We start from the raw sequence: 26,143 nt of genomic DNA on the forward strand, positions 1-26,143 counted from the left end.
GTGTGTGTGTGTGTATGTGTATGTGTGTGTGTGTGTGTGCATTTGGACATCTGTGTCAGAGTAGAAGGGGTGTCCACAGACTTTTGAACATATAGTGTATTAACTCTAAAGTGTTGAATCCCCCTGCGGCAGCGCTTGCTGTTCCAGTAGAGCTCCTTTAATTGAGCTGAAGGGGGAGGGTTGGTGGTGGTGTGTTTGTAGTCGGAATGAAAGGTGGTCTTGACAGGTGTGTGTTCAGTCCCCGGTCTGTAGTGTTTCTTCTGTCCTCTCTAATTTCTGTCTTCAACTCTTTCTCCTCCTCTCCTCTGCTCCTCCCCCCGTTCTTTTTGTAGTAGTGAGGTGAGTAACGGCCAGGTGGGCTGAGATTACTATGGTTACAGCCCCCTTCTCTGCTGCTCACTTGTTTCATCTCCTGAAGCACCTGCCATTGTTCTCTCTGTTCTCTCTGCTGCGGGTTCTGTGGTTTTATCTCCTCGTCTGTCTTTTTTTTTATAGCTCAGTAACTAATCCCTCTGTCAGATCTTTCTCTCACTCACACACATACACACACACACACACATACAAACACACACACACACACAAGTTTTAACCTTTAACCCTACCTTGTCGTATGTGTGTGTGTAGATGCACACGCCCCCCACCCCTCACACACACACACACACACACACACACACACACACACACACACACACACACACTCTGAGTGTTTTAACCTTAACTACATTCCCCCACACACACCCCAACCACACCTGCACTTCTACTCAGGAGCCACAAAAGGGTTTCATAGTATAAGCAGATGGTGTGGAAGAAAAGTTTGGTTAGTCTTGGAGTGTGTGTGTGTGTGTGTGTGTGTGTGTGTGTGTGTGTGTGTGTGTGTGTGTGTGTGTGTGTGTGTGTGTGTGTGTGTGTGTTGGGTACTTGGAATACAGATAGGTCCAGTCTCACCAAAAAAGGTGACACTTGCATATATATACTCACCAACCTCTTTATTAGACATCTAATCAGCCAATCACGTGGCAGCAGTGCAGAGTTTAATACAGTACAGGTTCAGGTGTCCTTATCTTAAGTACTTCTAGAGCTGCTGATCTCCTAGGAGTTTCAGCACAACCGTGTCTAGAGTTTTCTCAGACTGGTGGTTTACAAAAAGCTGGTCTGATGAGTCTCCAAGGTTTCTTCAGTATCACCTTGTTTGTCGTCACCTTGTTCGCCGTTGTGTTTTGTCTTGTTCCTTGTCGTCTTGTTTAACGCTGTCTTGCTCGCAGTCTTGTTTGTTGTCTCTCTCATTGTTGTCATCTTGTTTGTCTTGTTCGCTGGCATCTTGCTCATGGTCTTGTTTGTCTTGTTTGTTGCTGTGTTGTTTGTCATCTCTTTCGTTGTCTTGATTGTTGTCTTGTTTAACATTGTCTTGTTTAATGTTGTCGTCTTGTTCTTCATCTTGATTGTTCGTCTTGTTTAACGCTGTTTGTTTTGTTGAATTAGTTGTCGTCTTGTTTGACGTTGTTTTTTCATTGTAATTTTCTTGTTCATGGGCGTCTTACCTGTTGTGTTCTTGCTTGTCTTTTCTTGTTTGTCGTTGTTTTCTTGTTTGTTGTCTACTTTGTCATCATTTTTTTTTGTTTGTCTTTCTCCTGTTCATCATCTTGTTAGTTGTCGTGTTGTTCTTGTTCTGTTTTTGTTGGCCGTCGCTTTCTCGTTTGTCTTATGTTGTTGACTTCTTGTTCTTTGTCTTGTCACAGTATTGTTCCTTGTTTGTCTTCTTCATCGATGGAGTTCATACAGTTAATAATTTAGATCAATAATGTTTGTTTATTAATTTATTTCCCATAGTTTTGGAGATGCTTAAATCAATAAAATGTAGTACATATATGTCTACAGGTCCTGGCACTGCAGAAAAACTAACCTGTGTGTGTGTGTGTGTGTGTGTGTGTGTGTGTGTGTGTGTGTGTGTGTGTGTGTGTGAGAGAGAGAGCGAGAGAGAGAGAGAGAGATGCATGCAGATAGGAGAAGTGGGGAGTAGTTCTGGATTTTTGCAGAGCATGGAGAACCTGTGAAGCGCTGCCAGAAAACCCCAGGCTTTTTTTAAGGGGGTTTCAATGGGGGGAGGTGGGGGGGGTTAAAGAAGAGAGAGGACGTGAAGAGAAAAGAGAGCGATGGAGGGGAAAGGGGGAGGAAAAGCAGGAAAAACCCTGCAGGCACCTCCTATAGCTTACAAGTTCTGCTGCAGTAACCTTGGCAGGCTTCGGTGGCCTTCAAGCCCTGCAGATAATCAGATAATCAGCACACACACACACACACACACACACACTATTGTATGTGCTGTGTTTTGCGCTCTAGCTGAGAGTTTGCTGAGAGGACGTGTCTGATATGATGAGGGGGTTTCTGCAGCGTTTTTGGTGTTAAATATAGCTCCACCAGCCTGGGTTCAGTTCGGCTCTGGAGGAACAGTAGCCGATCTTTCACTGAACTGCCACGGCTGAACAGCCGCCTCGGTCCCAAACACCACCGTAACACTGCAAGTCCTTCATGTTTTCCCAGTGAGAAGTGATGCAGGGCAGCGATAACCAATCAGAACACAGATCATCGCGCCCCCTAGAACATGCACTACCGGTCAAAACATTGTCTAAGAGAGATTCAGGTCATCATTTGTTATCCATTTCATCTGTTCATCTGGTCTTAATGTTTTGGCTCACCAAAATAAGAACGTCAGCCTCTCAGGCGCCTTCCGCCGGATTGTTCATGGGACTGGAGAGCAGGCTGAAGATGAGAACGGGTCCAAATGAACTGAAAAATCCCTGTCTAACGGACAGTTCGCCCTATTTAGTGCAATGCTAACGAGGGAGCTGAGATTGTTTGCGGTCACAGCCCGACTGTGTGTGTGTGTGTGTGCCCTTCTGGGTCAGTTTTTCTGGCTCCAAGTGCCAGCAGTGTCCGGCCTCGGCTCGATCTGCTTACAGAGGAAACTGTGCTAGGCTGCCAGACTGTGGCCTACTTCAGCTTTGGTCTGAAGGGATGAGGGGCTCATGGGGAAACGAAGAGGGAAACAAGCGCCAGAGTGTGTTTATACAAGGTCTGCCTGTGCACCTGCCTTTATTTTAATTAATGGTAAAAGCCTGCCAGTGGCTAAGTGAGCCTAATGATGCAGGCTGGAGGAGGATTCTGCTAAAGCTTTTATCAGTGTACAGTGTACACACACACACACATACACACACACAGGCTTGGATGCATTGCTCATCAAAACTTTGGTTTCACCTTGAAATTTTCCCTGTAATGTTTAATTTCCCCTATTTAAGTAAGAAAACTGCAGATAGATTTAAGAAAGCTTTTTTTAATGTTCGTCTATGAAAAGCAGCTTTTAACTCAATGATGATTTGCCTCAGCTCAAACTCCATAAGTCTATTAATTGATTTTATTTTTTGCTGCAGTTTTGATATTCTCCACAAGGGGTCACTGTCGGTGCTTAGATTGCGTTTGTGTTCGTCACTAAAAGGGAGGAAACCCACACAAACAGGAGTGGGAAATTCCACTACAGTCTTTGTGTGAGAATTTGCATGAGTGCTTTACAATGATCAAGCACAGAGCAACCAGCAGAGGGTGCGGTGGGGTCTAGGAGTTGGGTAAAGGCCATTTCACATCAGACGCGGTAGCCGTGTGTGCACAATACACTCCTATAGTAATCAGTGTAGCCTTTTACACTAGCTGCTTGGGTCATGCGGTGGTAATGGGCGCGCAAAGTGCAGAAATACACGTTGGGTCTATTTTCTAGCTTTTTGTAGGACAAATGCAGTGTTATATGTGTAGTACTCTGGCTAAATGTACAATGTAGACCAATAAACACCTCCGCACACGGCTACTTCAGAGTGAAGAGTAAGTACTTGTGTATTCCACAACAACGAGCGGTTTGCTCAGCGCATGCAACACAGCTCCGGTGTGAAATTGGCTTTATTCCCACCCATGTGATGACCTGTGTTTGGATTTTAGTTTTTCCCCTCATTTATTGGTCAATAATATACTGACTGGTGCAGCATATAGTGGAGAACACCACCACCACCACCTTCCCTGTAACTGATTAGGGATTAATTCCAGGCAAGACCAGCACGCTACACCAATAAGAGTCCTTGGACCAGTCTCCTGTATGACATGGCTCCCACAAAGCTCTGGAGAAGAGCCACAGCTGATTGCTGATCATTCATTTAGCATCATAAAAGCTGTTTTGTGTGTGTTTTACAGTGATGTTCTCCTTTTCGAATTGCAGATGATGCGTCAGAAAACGGTGAACTGGATCTGAGCGGGATTGATGACGACGAAATTGATCGGGTGAGTCGTAAATCCTAAAGCAGTGTAGCTCCACCTAATACAGCTGTTTTATTCAGATCCCTGCCAGATCCCTGTCAGTAAGGGCCCTAGTACAGTGGCCTGAGGGTCGCTGGTGTACATCCCTGATCATGCTCAAGTCAAGAGGTCACATTCCTCCAGGACCGCACAGGACAGTGCAGCGCAGACACGGCACTCAGTACTGAGTGTGTGTGGTGGGGAAAAGGTGTAGGGGTCTGTAACGTGCTATGGTGCACAGCTATACACAGCCACTTTCAACTGTACATGAACGCAGCAGCTGCTGAGGTAGAGGAGAGCAGTTCTTACATATGCAGTGTTTAGCAGCAGTGAGCTGACAGGTGTGCAAGTAGAGGCACATGGTGGGAGCTTTAGTAGAGATGTCTATGTCAGTCTGACAGCCTGGGATGCTGCCTGCCATCAGCAGCCGGAGCCTGAGAGAGCACAACTGGCCTTGCTCTCTCCGGGTGGGTAGATGGTGCTTCAGTGTGATGCTGGCCAGCCTGGACATCTGAGCTGGGAGTTCTTCCAGTTGGTTCGGACTGGTTAGCGGTGGCTGGTCGTTGTGCATGTGTGCTCATGAGTCCTCACCTTCCCAGTCGGTGTTTTGTAATTGGCTAATCTAAAATTGAGGAGATATGTAAGCTTGCTGATCTTGGCAACGATGATATGAGAGCATCTGGTATAATATCTCAGTATTTTGTTTAAAACTCTCTAAATTTGGCACCTAATCCTGTTGTATCCATTGTTGTATCCAAGTCCTGTATGAGGGGAGGTCTGTCTGTGGGCGGAGCTCAGGCCTTAGGCTCTCCCCAGCACTTTCCTCTTTTCAGCTGTAGAGTCGAACCAAGACTTCCCACTGCGGTCGCAAATTTGATGGAGCGCAAAGAGCTGCGTTTGCCCACCTGCATTTAACAGCGTGTGCCGATTGTTCCTGATTTGCACATTTGTTAGTGATTAGCCTCATTAGCATAAGTGAGCACCCTGACATTTCCTTCAGAAAGCCGGCTGATTGTCAGTGCCGCCGAACAGAAGGTGAAGCTTGATTTAAACAGCTGCTCTTGTTGGTTTTCGAGTGGTTGCAAATGAGGGCTTTCCTGCACTGACCAATCAGCCGGACTTTAATGAATGACCTCTGTTCAGAATGGTCAGGCTGACTTTGAATGGAAGCAATACGTTAAAGCACACAATCAGGTGAGTGACCTGCCATTATTTCCCCCAGAGTGATTAATGGGGGTTTTAAAGCCTATTAAAACGGTGTGTAAAGAAGCCCAGAGGGTGAATTATAAATTAATAATAGGGACGTGATGTATATAACCATTTTCTTTTTAGCAGAATGTTTATATATTTTTTTTAAGTATTCACATATGTCATAAATACAAGATAATGGATAAAAATACAGGTATTAATACTGGTGCAGTATTCTGTTTTGGAGTTGTCCAAAACCTGCTGATATTGTGAAATTTAAAAATAAATAAATAAATCAAACAAAAATCTGACTAGCTTTTTAGAAATAACTGGTTAAAATGGAAGCCAGCGCCATAGCAAAAAATGGTGCTAGCCTCGTAGCTCCAGTGTACAGCTAAAGAAGCCGGGCATGTGTTGGCTGGTGGTCTACATCAGGGGGTGAGAAAGATTGTGTTGTTTTTTTTGGGGGTTTTTTTGTCAAAGCGTTCCTTGTAACCGTGGAAATGCTGATGCATACTAATGAAAGAATGCCATCTGTGATCCTTTGCATCTTGTTCCTGCAGTACATCCTGAACGACAAGGAGGTGCAGGTCAAAACTGAGCTCTGGATGCTGGAGAACGCAGACTACCTCAAAGAACAGAAAGGTGAGCGACTGACGCCAACGCTTCCGGCTTGGTCTCGCTCTGATTTTTCCGGGTGTGGATACAGAGTGCTGTGAGAAAGTGATCTGTAAAGTATAGCGTTGGAAAGTGCTGGCTTAATCGTTTCCAGTGCTCTTGTGGAGAGAGTCCAGTATTCCCAGTTCCCATCCAACACTAATCAGTCTAATCAGACCTTCATTAAAGAAAACCAGGGGAGCTGCTGCTGGAACTGAACACATCCACATTCTCTTCGGGCTGTGCTCTTCGGGCTGTGCTCTTCGGGCTGTGCTCTTCGGGCTGTGCTCTTCCCGCTATGCCCTTATGTATTCTTCCAGCTGTGCACATCTAACTGTGGTCTTCCAACTGTGCCCTTCTGTGTTCTAGCTATGTTCTTCTATTGTGTTATTTTAGCTGTGTTCTTCTAGTTATGCTCTCATTGTGTTCCTTTCACCAAAAATCAGTAATGCTACAGACCAACACCACATTCTGACCACTGACCATTGGATTTTTTTTGAAGAAAACACTCCACCAGGAGAACACATTGGCAAGAGTTCTCCTGGTTGGCCTAGAGCATTTGCAGATCACTGTGTACTGCAGGACATCACTGATCTGTTTGTTTACTGTGTAGAAAAGGAGGAAAAAATAGCGAAGGAGAAGGAGCTTGGCATCTACAAGGAAAAGAAGGTAAATACAGTTTTTTTTTATTGTTCCAGCACACGAGTAAATGACCTGCACAGTGTAATTATTTCTTACTGATTAATACATCTGTAATTTCAGGAACACCCCACCACCCCACATGCATACATGTCACACACGGCCTCCAAGACTGAACCTTTACTAACGCTCTTGTTGCTGAATGCAATCAAATGATCACAGCATCACTCCTGCAAAATCTAGCATAAAGCCTTCTTCCCTGGACAGTAGAGACAGTTACTCCAACAAAAGCAGGATAGACTTTTGTCCATATAGTGTGTCTTTTGATCCTTTTGTGCAACCTGTTTTCTGTCACAGCCCCGGAAACCGGCGCAGAGGCGGCAGCCAATCAACGCCAGCACGGCAGATGAGGCGATCGAGAAGATGCTGGAGCAAAAGCGCATCTCCTCCAAGATCAACTACGACGTCCTAAAGGACCTCAACAAGTCTGCCCAGAAGAGCCCCACCGCCGAGCCCAAAGAGTCTCCGGCCAGAGGGAACGCCGGGAAGCCGCCCGCTCGCCCACGCAAGCCCACCAACTCCTCAGCTGGCCTGGCCCTGCCTGCGAGCACCTTCGGCAAGAGGTATGCGGGGGAGGGTCCACCAAGGTCATTCCACTGACCCTATTCACACTGTCCAGTGTGTCACAGCCATACTCTCACTGCTAACGTTTACAATTTGAACCATTCACACTCTGAGCCTGTGGTATTCATCTTGGCCAGGAGCTGCTTTTATTTTTCTGAATCGTGTAGAAAATGCACTCTCTCAAAAACGTGACTTAACGCCATGTTAGCAGTGGTGTAGTGATGCTGGGTATGGCTGGCAGTCGAAGCAGTAGCGATGCTAGTGCCGCTGTGCCAAGGCACCTCGGTAGCAACTCTCAGCGTTTGCCGCTGTAGTGATGCTGGCCGAAGCAGACAGCTAGTGCGGTAGTGATTCTAACGCTGCTAATGCCACAGTAGTAGTGCTAAGGACTTCGACACACACATTAATGCCACCGTAGGTCTTCACACCACTAACCTTTACTATCATATTTTAAACAAGGAGAACCAACCTCAGCTTACCAAAGATTACAGCTCCTCTCCCCAGACCAGAAAATGTCTCTTAGAGGCAAACAAGAGGCAACAACAAAAGGCGATATATTGCTTAACATTCCCAGTAGATCTGGTACCATTTAAAATGTATTGGTATTAAAGCTAAATGTAGACACTGATTCCTAAATGAAGCATCTTGTAACAATGGAATTGTCATTATTTAGTGCCTTAAAAGAGCATACATATCATGACAGACAGACGCTGATTGTTTTCCCTCAAATAAATAAATAAATATAGTAGCTGTGAAGGTTTGAGTCTTGTTTGGAGACAAAAGCCATAAACAGAGATGAAAACTAGAGAATTTATTGTGACAGAAAAGCCAGACAGTTTGAAGACAAGATTAAGGCAAACATGAGCAAGAACCACTAAGGGGCAACTGAGTTTTGGCAAATCTTGAAAAAGAAAGAAACTACTGGAGGGGTAAACAGTTTGCAGTGACCAGGTCACCTGGGAAAAACCACAGATAGTTACGACAGGAAAAATCATTAGACAAAAACAAAAACAATAACAACTGAAGAAATCTCAGACAGACAGTCTGCAGAGGGTGGAAGGGTGAAAGCATCACGATTCACCACTCAAAGAAGACTTCGAGCAAAAAAAGCTGTGAGATACAAACAGCTCCTCAGCACCAGGAGCAGAAAGACGCACAGGGATGAGGCAGACGAGCTCTGGAGTTTTGTGGGCAGAGGAGGTGAAGGCCATTATTAAAGCGTTGGAAAGCTGGACGCAGCACAGCAGCAGCTCAAGTCGTCATTCACCCAAACCGTAAATGCAATGTTGAGTTTAACTGAGACGATCAGGACTAAACGAAGACCATGAATTATGAACAAACTGGCTTCATTTCCTCGTTTCTCTCCTTCGTTTCTTACGCAATGCTGTGTCAATTAGCATTCTTAGCCGCCGAAACAACCAGCTCATGTTCAGTTTTTGTCTGAAACACATCCAGAACATGTTCATTTCTTTGAAGCCTCTATCAGAGCTCAGCATCAGGCTTCAGCAATCACCGGGGTCCAAGCACTGAACGCTGTTATGAAGCCAGTAGAGCTCAAGTTATGGGCTCTGATTTTAGACTGGATGTGGGGTCACAAATGGAGATTTTTGGGTGTGGGAGATTTGCATTTAGAGTTCCATTGATGTAGACGCTTTAAAGTTATACATTTTGTGAGACCTTTTGCATTATAGAGTTCTGTTGATTTTTATACCCCTTTGCATCATTCCTTTGGTGTAGACCATTTTAAGTTATAGATTTTTGTGAGATCCCTTTTGCATTGTAGAGTTCTGGTTTTATAGACCCTTTTGCATTATAGAGTTCTGGTGGTATAGACCCTTTTGCATTATAGAGTTCCGTTGGTGTAGACCCTTTTGCATTATAGAATTCTGGTATTATAGACCCTTTGGCATTAGAGTTTCTTTTGGTGTAGACCCTTTTGCATTATAGAGTTCCGTTGGTGTAGACCCTTTTGCATTATAGAATTCTGGTATTATAGACCCTTTGGCATTAGAGTTTCTTTTGGTGTAGACCCTTTTGCCTTATAGAATTCTGGTGGTGTAGACCCTTTTGCATTATAGAATTCTGGTATTATAGACCCTTTGGCATTAGAGTTTCTTTTGGTGTAGACCCTTTTGCCTTATAGAATTCTGGTGGTGTAGACCCTTTTGCATTATAGAATTCTGGTATTATAGACCATTTTGCATTATAGAGTCCCGTTGGTGTAGACCCTTTTGCATTATAGAGGTTTTTATAAATCTGTATTGTCGCCGTCATGCAAAAACCTCCATCTCCAAAATCTCCAAAACAGCAGCTTTACAGGAGGAGAAAATCTTTATGACTTTCAGGGGATATCAGTGTAACAAGGAAGTCATTGTGCAGCATTTCTATTGGTCCATTAGTTATAAAATTTGGACACAACGTAAAGAACTGCCAGATTCACGTCGTCAATAATAAATGTATAGTCTACTCAAGCACCCTTCACGTGCATAAGCAGTATAAATACAACAGATGGATTATAATAGAGATAAGCTAATGATTAAAAGGCTTTTGTAAATCAGAGAAGATTGATCTGACCATGCTGAAACTGACCAGCATCTCTGGGTCTCCCGCTGTGTTAAAACGCTGGTGTGAGACTGTCCTGTGAATCTCCTGCCAGCGGTGTTTCATGTGTTTGTGATCAGCAGCATTATTTCAGAAAGTGATCGTTCAGCAAAAACCAGTCTCTCTCAGTTTCCCCCAAATGTAGCTGATCTGCCAAGATGCGTTTCTGGGTCAGGTTTGGTTCGTTAGGTATTTTATAGCTATTGTAATTAATAAGCAAGGTGTACCTCACCAATTAGCACACTGCTCACACACATTCTCCTCAAGGCGTGTGGAGGTGTTCAGTAATCTTGAATAGACTTGCTGACACCCTGACTTCCTGTTATTGATGCAGAGTGAGGCCTTTAACTTGAACTATGCTAACTGGTGTACATAGGCTTCCATTACTTGTTAGCTACATTAGCCTCGTAGCTTCAGTGTAAAAGTAAAGACGCTAAATTAACGGACCCCAAATATGTGTCGGCTGATCAACTGCATTTGGGGGTAAACTGGGTCAGCGAGTGTTTTCTTCAAACTGGCGCTTTAAGGAGTGTGTGTGTGTGTGTGTGTGTGTGTGTGTGTGTGTGTGTGTGTGTGTGGGTTGAAACAGTAGAGCTTTAAGCTTATCTAAAACTGAAAAAGGATGAAGGACTCTTCGCTGTCCAGTGTGTGGTTAATAGGATAAAGTGTGTGTGTGTGTGTGTGTGTGTGTGTGTGTGTGTGTGTGTGTGTGTGTGTGTGTGTGTGTAAGCTATCAGCCTCAGCACAGATGGTCGTGATGGTGGGAGGTGAAAGCTACTCTTCTTCTTTCGCTCTACTGCTCTTTTTCTTTTATGACACTCACACACACACACACACACACTGCGCGTGCTATGATGATGCAGCAGTTTGTCAGGGCTGTCGCTAATCTTCTCAGACAGACACTAAATGTCAGTAAAATTGTTTGGTCACTCAATCCTGTCTTTGGCTTCTGACCATTTCTAGAGGCAGGGATTGTATGTGTATACACACACACACACACACACACACACATACTGGATTAATTTGTAGGTCATCTTTCTCTCAGGAAGCAACTCAGTCCTTATATTCTCTCTCTCTCTCTCTCTCTCTCTCTCTCTCTCTCTGTTGCTGAATTCTAATCTTTTCCTCAGATCCGACCTCTCTGTCTGGAAGGTTCTGGTTTGTATAGGTGAGCAGTCTGTATCTGTCTGGGAACCCGCCCTGTACTTTTGGAGCATTGCTGTGAGGATCTGATTGCATTTAGCGTAAAAATGTGATAGTAAGGATGTTGGATGATAATCACCTCCCCAATTCATCCCAAAAGTACTGGATGGAGCACCAGCCATAATCACCTGAGAACCCAGTTCCACTGCTCCACAGCTCAATGCTGGGGGGCTTTATACCCCTCCAGCCCACGGCTGGCATTAGGCAGCATGGAGCCAATAGGTTCAGGATGAGAGTCCTATTCTACTTGTGTGTGTGTGTGTGTGTGTGTGTGTGTGTGTGTGTGTGTGTGTGTGTGTGTGTGTGTGAGAGAGAGAGGTTTAATGGTGTTGGTTTGTGCATGTCTGGTAACAGTAACTGGTAACAAGCCTTCAGTCCCTGTGTGTGTGTGTGTGTGTGTGTGTGTGTGTGTGTGTGTGTGTGTGTGTGTGTGTGTGTGTGTGTTGGACAGATTTGTGTTGGGGGTGGGGGGTCCAGTCTATATTTAGTGTGTTTGGGTGGTGTTTGACCACAGTGTGATTTCTGAAGTCTCGCCTCCACCTCCTCCCAAACACACACACACCCACAGGGAATTATGAGAGGCTGAATTCTGACCGCTTTCAGAGGGTGTGTGTGTATGTGTGTTGATACAGCTCTGTGGGCGGGTGGGCGTGTTGTGCAGTGTATGAGTGGTATGTAATCAGTTCTGTAAAGTGAAGTAATTTACAGTAATAATTTACATACGGACAGGAGGAACCTCCGCTCCTGAGGGACTAAGCAGTGGGAGAGCTCGCACGGCTGTATCTGGGTAGATACTGTATATACTGTACAGTTACCCTCAAACAAAGCTGTGTGTCGTAACTGTCCGCAACTCCAGCGTCAGCTCGCCAACCAGTCAGCACGCAGTAGCAGTAAAGCTCGCCGCTTAGCTCCATTTACCCCTATTCATTGAGAATGCAGGCTCCCTCTGGCGTTCTGCAGTCATTATTTGATCCACCAGGGAAAATTGGAGGTGGCCAGACTCCTCATAACCCACCGTAAGTAGAGGTCAGAGGGGCTCAGCAGTCTAATGCGCTGCCACTAAGGCCCGGGGGTTACGAGTTTAGATCCCGAGAGCGCAATTGTCCGTGCTCTCTCCAGGTGGGTAGGTGGCGCTCTCTCCCTCATCCCTCTTAAAGCGATGCCGGCGTCTGTTAGGTGGTGTGGTGGAGCTGGGGACCCGGCGCTTTCCTCTGAGCATGTCTGTCGGCTCCCTGGAAATGTTCGGGAAGAGGCGGGGGCTGACTTTGCATGTATCGGAGAGGACCCTCCTAGTGTCGGGAGCACTGCTAGTGCTAGGTGGTTTAATTGGCAGGACCAAATTTGGAGAAAAAGGGTAGTAAGAACTGTCTTCCCTGTTGGCTCGACACTAGAGGGCGCTCTACTGCGGCGCTCAGTCGCTAGCATCCTCCTGTCCAGTTTATTTCTGGCATGTAATACGTGCTTTTACTTCCCTGAATGAAAGGGAAAAAAGGACTCGACTCATTATTCAGAAAATACGTGCTCCGGTACACCCCCTGGGAAGAGTGGAAAGAGGACCGGCATTTTTTCATCCAAACCAATGAAAACTCATATAAACATGACAAAACTGAACTGTTCTATAAAACTACAGAAACACGGACAAGACACTTGTTTATGGACCCCAGCTTCACTTCCACATTTGAGTGAAGCTCTTAGTGACTGTTGTTGCTCTCTCTCTCTCTCTCTCTCTCTCTCTCTCTCGCTCTCTCGCTCTTTCTCTCAGTTCAGTAATGAGAGCCTCTCTACCTGCTGAATGAATGATTGATGTGGGGGGTGTTGGGGGGGGGGTGCTGTTAAATCATTTATCCTGAAAGCAGTCTGTTTTTCCTGAATGGAGAAATGTACCTTTCCATCAACCAAACACACACACACACACACACACACACACACACACACACAATCACTCACTGTGTACTGTTTTTTTCCTGAATGGAGAGATGCGCTGTTTCCATCAACCAGAAAAAGGAAAAAAGGAAAACGGCAGCAAAAACAACCATCCATCTTTTTCCTGAATGGAGAGGTGCGTCATTTCCATTAGCCAAAACACTTACACACACTCTCCACTGGAATCACACACACACACACACACACACACACACACACACACACACACACACACACACACACACACACACACACTGTACTCTGCAACACACAGCTGTTCCTTTTCCATCTTTTTTTTTTTCTAAACACTGTTTACCTCTCTCTCTCTCTCCCCTCTTCCTCTTTTCCTCTCTCTCTTCCTCTCTCTCCCCTTTCTTCCTCTCTCTCTCCCCTCTCTTCCTCCCTCTCGCTCTCTCTCTCTCTCTCTCTCTCTCTCTCTCCCTCTCTCTCTCTCTCCCTCCCCTCTCTTCCTCTTTTCCTCTCTCTCTCTTTCTCCCTCTTTCTCTCTCTCTCTCTCTCTCTCTCTCTCCCCCCTTTCTTGCTTTCTCTCTCTCTCTCTCCCCTTTCTCTCTCCCTCTCTCTCTCTTTCCCCCCTTTTCTCTCTCTCTCTCTCTCTCTCTCCCTCTCTCTCTCTTTCTCCCTCTTTCTCTCTCTTTCCCCCCTTTTTCTTTCTCTCTCTCTCTCTCTCTCTCTCTCTCTCTCTCTCTCTCTCTCTCTCTCTCTCTCTCTCTCTCGCTCGCTCTCTTTTTCTCCCTCCTCTCTTCCTCTCTTTTTCTCTCCCCCTTGCTCTCTCTCTCTTTCTATCTACCCCCCCTCTCAGCAGTATAAAGAGCTGTATTCATGGGCAGTGTTCAGTAGTTGGAGGTCGTTAATGTGGAAGTTGAGCAGTAAAAGGTCGTAGTGATTTCTCACACACACACACACACTCTCTCTCACTCTGTGTGTGTGTGTGTGTGTGTGTGTGAGAGGGATTTCTTCTTGATGACTCACTGAGGTCTTTTCTCTCTTTTTCTTTAGCCGTTTTCAGTTCCTCCGTTCACCTTTACCCACAAACCCTCAGAGCTCAGGAGGTCTCACTGACGCTCTGCTGAGCTCTTTAACATCAGACAGCACTCTCTGACCACAGTAAATGAGGAGTGAGCCGAATTTCATGAAAAGAGCACCTCCGACAGTTAACCCCAAGGGTGGCTCCGCCATGCTTTGGGCTTGTGCTGCAGCCAGTGGCACGGGGAGCCTTTCCCTGGTAGAGGGAAGGAGGGATTCCATTAAATACCAGGAACAACGTTAACCCATTAGGGTTCCTCCATTATATTTACTGTTTATCAGCAGTGACCTGGTCTCTCAGTGACGTAACAGAGCCCTAAAGTGGAGCAGTTTTTCTGCTGCTGCTGTTTGTAGCAGTTGTGTAGTCGTACCCCTGGCCCAGTGGTGGCGCTGTGTCACTACTCGGACTTTAAAGAACAGTAATAAGCTCTCACTCGGACAGAATCTGATCTCAACCCAAAAGCTGATGGAAATCCCAGAACTGCATGAACTGCAGATTCAACAATCCACGGCTAACGAGGTCGTCTGCCAGCGCCACCTTGTGGCAGGTTTGAGCAAGCGGCCTTGTGTTTTTCTGTTTCGCCTGTACAGTTAATCCCCTTCATCCGTTCCCCCTTTTCTCTCATGTACTGTTCGTCCCCTCATCCTCATTGCTGTGTGCTTTTGTTTAGAGGGCCGACTGCTGAGTGCCTCTCCACACACACTTTAGGCATGTGTGTGTTTGTGTGGCAGAGGCCACTCGGAGGGGAGTGTGAGAATGAGAGCAGTTTCTAATGTTATGCAAATGAATGAATACCAGCAGTGTTGTCTCCGTAATCAGATCACTCACTGAGAAATGGGGCAGCAGACCATTACCGCTAACCCACCGTTACTGTTACCGCCTGCCTTAGGTTTCCCTAAATAGAGTGTAGATATAGAGTTCCCTAAATATAATGATAAATAAAATGGAAGGACAGACCTGCTGTTTAGGGAAAAAAAACTCTACATTAAATATAGAAAAATAAGAAAAAACATGCCATTCAGTATCGAAATGTGGGGAAAAAAAACATTCCATTAAATATGGAACAAAACAGCGAGGCCCAACAAATGGTGGACAATCAGAACCGAGCTCATTTACATATATCCTAACTCCCAAACGTACAGTATCAGAGGCAGCCTGTTTAATTATAAGGGTGTACGTGTTATACTGGGCCTGTGAGAGTGTGAGAGAAAAAGAGAAGTGTGTGGGAATACGAAACTGCATCGTCTGTGGGTGTCTCTCATTTATAGCCTTTCATGGAGTAGCACCTGGGTTCTGCCCATCTGGGTTCCACCATACGTACCATTTGCCATCATGACCCTAGGCTCATGTGTGGTGCGCCGGTCCGTGCTTTTCTATACAGGTGATTCAGGCTGCGCGTGCAACTATATGCCCGTTTGAGCAGTGGCTGCTCTATAAGCAGATGAATCCCCTCATTAAAAGTGTCCAGATACTTTTGGACATGTAGCGCTTTCACACACTGCTGAAAGGTTGAAAGGCTCGCTTCTCCTGCGGGAGTGAGGTTCTGCTGGGCCGCTGGGAGACCGGCTCTGAATGGTGTTTTGTTGTTTGTGAGCGTTTGGTGGATTTTCCCAGCAGCCTCGACTGTCAGACCTGCTTTGTTGTTCAGGCGCTCGCTTCATCGCTGCCGAACGAAGCGGTTCACACCGGTGTAGCCAGGAGGAGCGCTCTCTCTCTTGCTCTCTCTCTCTTTCTCTCTCTCCAGCATCCCTCACTTTTCACTCCTGCTTTTTATAGACGTTCACTGCTGCAGGCTTTATTTCCCTGCTGTTCTCCGCACTCAGCTGTCTGCCTAAACACACGGCTCCTAATTATGCAGTAGTATTCTTCTTCCTCTTGTTTATGGACCCAACTTTTACTTCCGTCTTTCACTGATGCTCCCAGTGCGACACATCAGTCTCTCGACCGCCTCTTGCTCTCTCTCTCTTAGCCTTGTTTATTTTGTCTAACGTCTGTATCTGTCTGCCCATCTGTCTCTCCGTCCGACTCTGTGTCTACTGTCCAGAGAGAAAGACTTTCTACTAGATTTTGGAGGAGCATCACTGTGAGGATTTGATTGCATTCAGTGAAAGGAGCATTAGAGAGGGTGACACAACACTTAGTGAAACAAACTGTAGTGAGGTCAGAGTGTTGGATGAACCCGTCCTTAACTCATCCCAAAAGTACTGGATTGAACAGCAACCATCATCCAGAGAGCACAGTTCTCCACTGCTCCACAGCTCAATGCTGCTGGGGGCTTTTTACCCCTCTAGCCAACACCTGGCATTAGCAGCATGGTGCCAATAGGTTCATGTTTACTATCTGCTCCAGAGAGTCCTATTCTATTGGCAGTACTTCTCTATAGAGACTAGACAAGCTGTGTGTGTACATTTGCACATCTGTGTTGGAAATGGTGCACCTTAGTAGCAGAGTGCATTCAATAGAGAGTGTCCACAAACATTTGACGTATAGTGTATCTAGCTTTCTGTCTGTGTATTTGTCTGCATCTGTTTGTCTATCTTTTTTCTGTGTGTTTGGGTGTCTCCCTGTGGGATTGAGTTGCATGCACAGTGTAGAGAGAGAGAGAGAGAGAGAGGAGAGAGAGAGAGAGAGAGAGAGAGAGAGAGAGAGGAGGAGAGAGAGAGGAGAGAGAGAGAGAGAGAGAGAGAGAGAGAGAGAAGAGAGAGAGAGAGAGAGAGAGAGAGAGAGAAGAGAGAGAGAGAGAGAATGAGAGAGAGAGAGAGAGAGAGAGAGAGAGGCTCTTAGTTGGTTAAGCAAAGGTCTGGTTGATGGTTGGTCCCAGAAGATGTTTGCGTGTCCTACTTGTTCTGTCTGTGTGTGTGTGTGCAAAGTGGGAAGGAGCGCTGCTGTTGACCCCAGCTTAGATTGGAGGTCAGAGTCACACAGCACCTCTCTGATCTCAGGCGACTTCTACGTCTTTACCCAAGGGTCAAAGGTGAACTGGGATATTAAGGGTCATAATGTTCTGTTCCTTCAGGCCTGCATCTATGCATGTTAATCACCCCCCTAACCCCCACCCCCCACACACACACACACACACGCTGAATGGCTGTGAATTGATCATGTCTCCAGTAAAGTGTGTGTGTGTGTGTGTGTGTGTGTGTCGGTCATTAATGATTTTTTTGCGTGTTTGTGTGTTTAGCAGGGAGGAGAGCGTTAAGGTTTTCTGGCTTCAGCTAAAAGGCTGCTTCCATCCCAGAATGCACTGCAACATGAATAGGACACACTCATGCTGGGTCCTGAAGGACTGCCAAGTGTGTGTGTGTGTGTGTGTGTGTGTGTGTGTGTGTCCTGTCTTTGTAGTAAAATCTGAGGAAAGCAGGATTAACCTACAGCTCCAGCAAAACACATCTATATACTTTACATATATAAAACTACATATAGATACCTGCATATACAATTATACATATGGGATACATTATTATTATTGTTATTACATATACAGGTACTTATGTAATAACTATGGGATATACTATTACTACATATAGATACAAATATATATATATATATATATATATATATATATATATATATATATATATATATATATATAGTGTAGTGTGGGAACTACACTGTTTCGGTTCTATATTTTTTCTTCAACATAGAGAAAATAGCACCCCCCCATCCCTCACCCCCACCCGTCACCTTGATGCGTTGAGCATCCGCTCCCCTGATCCACATCATCACTACTGACTGTGTTAGTGTTGGTAGTTCTCCTGGTGTTGGTGTTGAGGATGCACGTTATTTCTAACGAGTTGACACACATGTAAGCGTCTCCAGGGAATGTGATGCTTATATTAGCTTAGGTAGAGATGATTGTGTGTGTGTGTGTGTGTCTGTGTGTGAGAGAGAGAGAGAGAGAGAGAGACACTGCAATAGAGAAGAAAACACTGTTGTTGTTTTTTTTTTTGGGGGGGGGTACCGAAGGAGTAGGACATGTTTGTGTGTTAATGCGGGTTGTTGTGTGTGTGTGTGTGTGTGTGTGTGTGTGTGTGTGTGTGTGTGTGTGTGTGTAAAGAGCCATGTCCCTGTGCGACTTGAGCTTCTGCGTTTTCAGTTTCTAATCAGTCGCCTTTTGAATAAATCGGAGTGTGATTTATTTATGCCGCCTCTTTGACGCATCTCTCTGTGCCTCATTAGCATATCTTAAAGTGTGTGGAATAACATTAAGTCATTTCTGGCTCATTAGTGCGCTGCGCTACAAACAAACGAACTGCACATTAATTCCATATGCCCTTATTTACATAAATTACCCACTAATGTATTTGTTTGTTTACTCTGTAGATTAGGAGTAGACTCTCTTGTCGTATCGTGTCTCTTTGAAAGATTAAAAGATGAATTATGATTAGCTTGTCAGAAGCTTCTGTGTTTTCAGAGTGTGTGTGTGTGTGTGTGTGTGTGTGTGTGTGTGTGTGTGTGTGTTTGTGTGTGCGTGTGTGTTTTAAAGGTACTGTGTCTCCTGACAACCTCACAGGTCAATAGGCAAGGCACTGTGAATTAGTGTATTGGTGTAGTGTATTAGACCTGGTCTGTATATTTTTGTTGTCACTCAAAAACCTTGTATCTCCAAAACAGCAACTTTCCAGAAGAAGGTAAAAACCTGCTTAACTATCAATTAAGCCATTTTGAAGCGTTTGTATTGGTTCATTCATCATGCAATTGTGATACAATACAAAGAACAACTGCCAGATTCACATTAGTCCGAAATGTAAAAATGAGATATGTAGGAATGTTTAGCATGACTGTCCGTTACACCCCCAGCTTACAACTTACACCTGCACCTATATATTTAGCTTATGACTAAGATTGCAGTGTTTGCCCGGAGGTTGCTGTGGTGTTCCAGGTGGTTGGAAGGGTGTTGCTAGTCGCACTATGCACTCGTCTAGTCCTCTAAGCCCTGCCGGTTGTTGCAAGGTGTTGGTAGGTGGCCACTGAGGTGCCTCGGGTGGTTATTAGGGTGTTGCTAGGCAGTTGCTACGATATCTTAAATGTTTGCTAGGGTGTAGCTAGGTCTCTGCTTTGACTTGCCTGCTAAGAGCGTCCTCGTTTGAAGAAACCTCTATGCACATTTTCTCACCTTGCATGATCGTCAGCCGAGACCTTGTTCTCAGTTCATCTCATTAGCTTTCCAGACCTCTGCTGGTCTATCCTCTACATGGTTTGACCGTGGGGTGCCCAAACTTTTGCACAAGACTGTGGGTTTGTTCATGTTTACAGACACCAGGTCAGACACCCTAAACAAATCCGATTGTCTTTAATTAATAACTCAACACCTTTGAAGCTAATGCACGTGTGTGTGATGGCTAATGCTAAACTGGTTACTCTGCACTCCTATTGCTTGTTAGCGCCATTAGCCTGGCAGCTGCTTCAGACACAAAACACACCCAGGCTGATGTGTTTGAACCTGTGCCTCTGTCCTGTCCTGCCTGTGTAGGTTACGGCCCCTGATATCTGAACAGCCCAATAAGAAACCGGCCCTGGATCAGGTGAGTGTTTCCGTTATTCTGTCTCAGTAAAAAATGCTGCCCATGAGAACTGATACGTTGCTCTTAGCTCTGGGGTGAATCGTTTTAAAACGGGTACCCAAAATTAATCCATTGTTTTTTGACTGTTTTAATGTGACCGTTGTCAGACTGGGGAGTGTTTGTGTGTTTGTGTGTTTGTGTGTTTGTGTGTTTGTGTGTGTGTGTGTGTGTGTGTGTGTGTGTGTGTATTGGTGGATTTTCCCCCTGATTACATAATCTTTCCTTTAATAATCCGCTTCTGCCTTCTTTCACCCGAAATTCAAAAACAGATGCATGCAGTTTAATATGTGTTATATAATAGAACATATTACTCTGTTTTCATCTGTTTTATATTTAATATAATGTTATGAAATATAATAGATGTAATGTAATGTAGTATAATGAAATGATGTGAATATGATGTGATGAAATGATATAATTTAATGAAATATGGTATGGTAATATAATAAGTAATACAGTGTAATACAGTGAAATGTAATGTAATGTTTTATAATATGACAGAATATAATTGTTGTTGTTGTTATTATTAAATATAATATACTGTATGCTTATGGACATATCACATATAGGTACTTGCCTATATTTAATATGTATGGTTATCACAATCATTACTATTATATATTATGATAATAGTATTCTAGCCTATTGGGGTTTGCATATATAGTACATGTAAACATCTGTATGAGTTCATGCCTGCTAATGTAAATCTGTGTCTGTGAGAGGAATCTACTAAATTATTAAAGATGTCATTTAAACAACCTTCAGGATGGAATGTCATAAAGGTACACCATATGTGCTTATGAACGCTTGTCGTGTTATGTTTTGATGCAGTTTATATTTGGTATAAATATTATATAATGTAGGATTTTCTTCTGATTTTATCCATTTGATTTACTCATGTTAAATAAGCTCCCTCTCTCTCCTCTCCTCTACTATATAGTCGGTGTCGGGCGCCCCATTGGGGGTGCCTGCTGCCGCTGCCCAGAATGCCGTGCTGGTGGAGAGTGGGCCGGTGGCATATGAGGATCCAGGAGATGAGGAGGAGGAGGAAGAGGAGGAGCACTGTGTCAGTGCCATGCAGATGATGGGGGGCGACGGTCAGTACTGACTGTCTTAACAGAGAGGTGTCCAGTCTGGTGTGGGTGCAGGATTTCATTCCAAACAGGCTACAGCGCACCTGACTCAGGTGGTCTTGGCCTTTTCATTTCATCGTTTGAATGGAAACCTGCAGCTAAACTGACCCTTTGCAGATAAGACTGGACACCCCTGTCCTAATATGCTGCGTAACCCTTTAAAACCCCACTCTTGTATGCATGATGTTAAAGTGACTTGGTTTTAGAGAGCTCCGGGGTTTAAATCTCTGGTCAATTAAAGAAGCAAACGTCACAAACTTTTCTTGATTGGCGACATTTGTGGTGATAGTATATTTGTTTAAACATAATTTATTTATATATATCGCTTTAATGATGTAATGATGTACTGGGCTGAATCAGATTTTTTTTTTGTTTTTCCTAGATTACGGCTATGATTTTGATGATGATGATGGGTTCTAGCTCCGCTCTGTGTGAAGAAAAGGACTGTTAAGACTACTGCTGACACACTACACTTCTCTTATACACACACACACACACACACACACACACATTCTCAGTGCTCCTTGCTGCTGCTGCTGCTGCTGACTTATACTTGAAGAAACCTTAGTTTACACACACTCGCAGGACACGGAACACACTCTGATCCAGTGAGTTCAGGGAGTGATGCTGGATACTGCTACACTGCATTCATATCAGAGTGAAAATCTGTGCGTGTGTGTGTGTGTGTGTGTGTGTGTGTGTGTGTGTGTGTGTGTGTGTGTGTGTGTGTGTGTGTGTGTGTGTGTGAGACAGAGAGCAAGAGAGGGTACAGTTAATGTGCAATAATGCTGAGGATAATCTTTTTCTTGTCTGAGATTCATCATCCACCACACACACACACACACACACACACACACACACACACACACACACACACAAGTCTATAAATTGGACAGTCAGTGTTTTGTTTAAGTAGCACCACCAATGCAATAAACACAGATAGCGGTTGTACAGTAAGTGATGGTTTAATCTAGGTTACAGTGATGATTAGACCATTTCCACAGCTCTCCTCATAACAGCTCAGTATTATATTAATCTTAATTTTATTATTATGTTTTTCCTCCAACACCTGCTTTATTTAATATTTCGTGATGTTACATCAAATAAGCTGTTGGTGGAGCTCAACAAAGCCAGGATATATCTGTGTCCAAATTCAGCTAGCTCTCAAGATATCAAGTGTATGGGCTGCTTTCGTCAACATTAGACATTCCTGTTACTTTTTCAGTGTGTTTATATTTATTTACCTCTATTCTGATCATGTGTGCAAGCACAAATGCTCATATGGCCGAGATATGCTTAAACCATCTACCATACAATAGATTTAGCACCTCTGGTCAAATAGTGTGTGTATAATAATTATGCAGTTCTTATGGGGATATACCAGACTAGAGAGCACTGAGAGACATCTGAGAGCACTAATAAAAGTTTTACTTTACTAATTATTATTATTTATATTTTTCTTCTAGCTAGGAGTGTCGAGGTTAGCACAAAGCTGCTCTCTGCTAATGCAACACTGACACCCAGTTCTGTTGTCAGCTAGCAACGCTAGCATAGTTATAGCAGAAAGAAGGGTCATTCTACCCACCCAGAGTAGCATATTAGCATATTAGACCTGTCCCTGCTGTCCAGGGGAGGCTTTCTACTAGGTTTTATAGATGCGTATGATTACATTCAGTGCCAAGCGTTAAGACCCCTACCACGCAGGGCCACCGTTACATCACTGCAACATCACTGGATCTCAACACACTTGAAGGAGAACACTGACACACAGTTCTGATGTCAGCTAGCATCGCTAACAGCTAAAATTGACTAAAATAGGAAAAAGGAGGGTCACCCCACCCACCCTAGCTAGGTCTGTTGTGGACCTCTGGCTGTGGCATCACCAGAAATCTCTCAGAAACCATTTAGTTCATATATATAGCTTAGACCATCTTACATACAAAAGATTCAGCACCCTCTGATCGAACTGTGGTTTTTATACCACCTGTAGAACCACCTCTCTCTCTCTCTCTCTCTCTCTCTCTCTCTCTCTCTCTCTCTCAATGCCATCACTAATAAGGTCATATTAGCCAGACATGAAGCATCAAGCTTCTGCATTCATTTACATTCAATTACACCTATATCCACACACACACACACACACACAACCCTGTGTTCGTCTGTGCATGGGTGTGTGCTCTATATGTATGTATCTGTGGTCGAAATTGAGAGTGACATCTCTGGGAGGTGTGTGTGTGCACTAACTACATTAGAGTGAGTGAAAGCCTAGTGCACACACTTGGTCATGTACATCTAAACAGATTAGACCCTCTGTGCGTGTGTGTGCGTGCGTGTGTGCGTGTGTGTGTGTGTGTGTACGTGTGCAAGAGAGCCAAAGATGCGTTGATGATCTCAGAAGCCAAAGTGAAGTTCTAGAAAAGCCTTACTGTGTATATAAGTGGTATCAGTGCTGCACGTTCAGGCTGAGCTTTAGGATGAGTTCAGTTCAGGACCCTCTACTGTGACACGTTTCTCTCTTGCCGTTGATGCTGCCGTTCACTCAGTTCTTTGGTGTCTGTATATGAGTGTAAATATCTAATGAACAGGGGGAGAGAGATTTCCAGTGCTGTGTAGCCTTTCTTTAAAACTGAATTTAGAGACTGAGTTTTTTATTGTTCTTTTTGTTTGTTTTTCCTATAATGAAATCATGTGATTATGAGATGTGCTGGGCAGCGATGGCTTATATCCGGACATGGGCTAGAAACCCCTGTATTGGTTCAAAGCAGCTGCTTGTGCATTATGTTTACTCTTGGTTCTACAGGGATTATCCTGTATATGAGGTGTAGAACATGATACTGCTACCACTAATGGAGAGCGTTGCACAGTTCTTCTTGCTCTTATTGTTGTTATTATTATTATTATTATTATTTTATTTTTTTCTGCCAGGTATTCGCCATGTATCTCATCCAACATTGTTCCAACTCCAGAATGCTCGGTCTGATTGTGAGATGCGGGGTTTCCATGTAGCAACAGATATTGGCCGAATTGTTTTCCCCCTGCATAGGAATGCATTGAAATTCTTCCATAAATTCATACGTCTCTACCGGCCACATTTTTCAAGCTACAAACACCGAATCAGAGTAGTTTTAGGATTTATGCTTCTTGAACCAATACGTCGTACAGCTTTCATAAAATTACCGTCCATTTACCCCGTAGGAATGAATGGTGGAACGTTCAGAAAGCTCAAACAGGTGATCTCACAGCAGCTCCGTTTTTGGCTACATTTTGGCCAAATGTTTGTGGACACCGCTCTGTTAGCCAAAGATAATGGTTGAGCTATTGGACCAACCAGCTTTTTGACACCCTACATTTTAGCCAAATGTTTGTGGACACTGCTCTATTAGCCAGATATATATCGAATGAGCTTTTGGCCCAACAATCTTTTATGTTTTGCCATTACACATTTTACCACACAACTATACCATAGCAACACCTTAGCAACCACTTTAACAACAGCTTAGCAACCAAAAGCTATACCATAGAAACAACCAGTGAGAACCACTGTAGCTGTGCACCCTTTCTGTGTTTCTAGTTAATAATAATTATTGAGTTCCCTTGAGGATATACCAGAAATAGCCACAACTAATGATGGTGTTACCATTCGTCGTTTTCTTCTTCTTCTTCTTCTTATTATTATTATTATTTTTATTGTCGTTGTTGTTTTGTTTGTATTTTCCTTCTAGTTGAACGGCTCTCAGTTCCTACTTACTAGCTAGCACACACTCCCTCCAAGACACATAAAGCTCCATAGCTGCTAATGCAACATCACTGGACCTCAACACTCCTAACACCCAGTTCTGTTGTCATCTAGCATCGCTAGCATCGATATAGGAGAAAGGAGGCTCATCCTCCCCTCCCAGAGCAGCGTATTACCATACTAGACAGCTGAGCCACTCCGAGCCCGGCGTAACTGTCCTAACTGTCCAGGGGAGGCTTTCTGCTAGATTTTAGAGAAGCATTGCTGTGAGGATTTGATTAGATTCAGTGACGAGCGTTAAGATGATTGAATGGAGCACCGCCATCAATCCAGAGAACACAGTTCTTCTACTGCTCCACAGCTCAATGCTGGGGGGCTTTATACCCCTCCAGCCCACTCCTGGCATTAGGGATGGTGCCGATAGGTTCTTGTTTATCAGCAGTGGGTGCAACTTGAACTAGATGAATGCATTCATTAGAAGGGGTGTCCACAAACTTTTGGACATATAGTGTGTGTGTGTGTATATAGGTTGACTATACATTGGTTCAATTTGCTCAATCTAAAAAATCATTGTCTTAGCGTACTGTATGACCGTTCTGCTCTGCTGCAGTACGTAAAGTGGCCTGTAGGGCGCACCAGAGCCTTATGTTTAACACCTAAAAGAGAATTCCACTCATTTTCCAAATTTTCTACACAATTCAGTGGTTTAGAGTCATTCAGAGTGGGGTTCGGTATGAAAGGGCTCATTATAGAGACTGATTTCTTTACAGTGGTGGTGAATAGGACAAGGCATCGCCATGACAACACAATTACAGCCGGTTTTGTTATTGTCCATTTATTGTCCAAACCTACCAATGAAGCTACACGTCTTCTGAGCTTTATCAGGCAGTGTATTTTTACCCATTGGCTGTAATAGCTTTGTGAGGGAGCTTTTAGGGGCGTTAAACTCCTCAGGCATCTGGTTTGGGCAGTTCGAGAACGGCCCCTGTTTGACCATACCCAGCCTACTTGCTGCTCTGTCAGCATACACATAGAAGGTGTACCGTTGAGCAAGTTATGTGTTATTAGGTGTTATTACTGCTATTAATAAACAGCAACATTGTATTTGAAGGCTGTCTTACATATGATTAATCAGCCATAACATTAAAACCACTGCCTGGTGAAGGGAACAACATTGATGATCTGGTTCCAGTGGCTCCTGTTAAAGAGTGGGATCTATTTATTTGAGACCCTTTGGCAAGAACCAAACTGTGATGTTATAGACAGTGACTGGGTCGGAACATCTCCAAAACACCAGGCAGGGTTTGTGGGATGTGACCGTTATGCAGTGCTCAGTACCTACCACAAGTGCTCCACACAAGGTTAACCTTGAGTCATGAGTGCCGAAGGCTCATTGATGCTCATGTGGGACCCCACCTCTCCACTTACAGGACTTTCAGGGTCTGCTGTTGACGTTAGTCTGTACCAGGTTCCACAGGGCACCTTCAGAGGTCTTGTGGAG

At 44.3% G+C, this 26,143-nt stretch overlaps 1 protein-coding gene across 1 annotated transcript in view; it reads left to right on the forward strand.

The window, feature by feature from the left end:
• Positions 1-23,753, forward strand: part of brf1a (BRF1 general transcription factor IIIB subunit a) — a 63,981-nt gene extending 40,228 nt beyond the window's left edge. Inside the window, exons 13-19 of the mRNA XM_072677320.1 lie at positions 4,253-4,314; positions 6,081-6,162; positions 6,788-6,843; positions 7,171-7,436; positions 19,683-19,734; positions 20,714-20,870; positions 21,289-23,753. Coding sequence (XP_072533421.1) covers positions 4,253-4,314; positions 6,081-6,162; positions 6,788-6,843; positions 7,171-7,436; positions 19,683-19,734; positions 20,714-20,870; positions 21,289-21,326 — 713 coding nt within the window. The 3' untranslated portion in view covers positions 21,327-23,753. The remainder of the gene's footprint in view (positions 1-4,252; positions 4,315-6,080; positions 6,163-6,787; positions 6,844-7,170; positions 7,437-19,682; positions 19,735-20,713; positions 20,871-21,288) is intronic.
• The last annotated feature ends 2,390 nt before the right edge of the window (positions 23,754-26,143 follow it).

Source organism: Salminus brasiliensis, chromosome 4 (genome assembly GCF_030463535.1).
Source record: "Salminus brasiliensis chromosome 4, fSalBra1.hap2, whole genome shotgun sequence".
In the NCBI taxonomy this organism is placed as follows: Eukaryota; Metazoa; Chordata; class Actinopteri; order Characiformes; family Bryconidae; genus Salminus; species Salminus brasiliensis.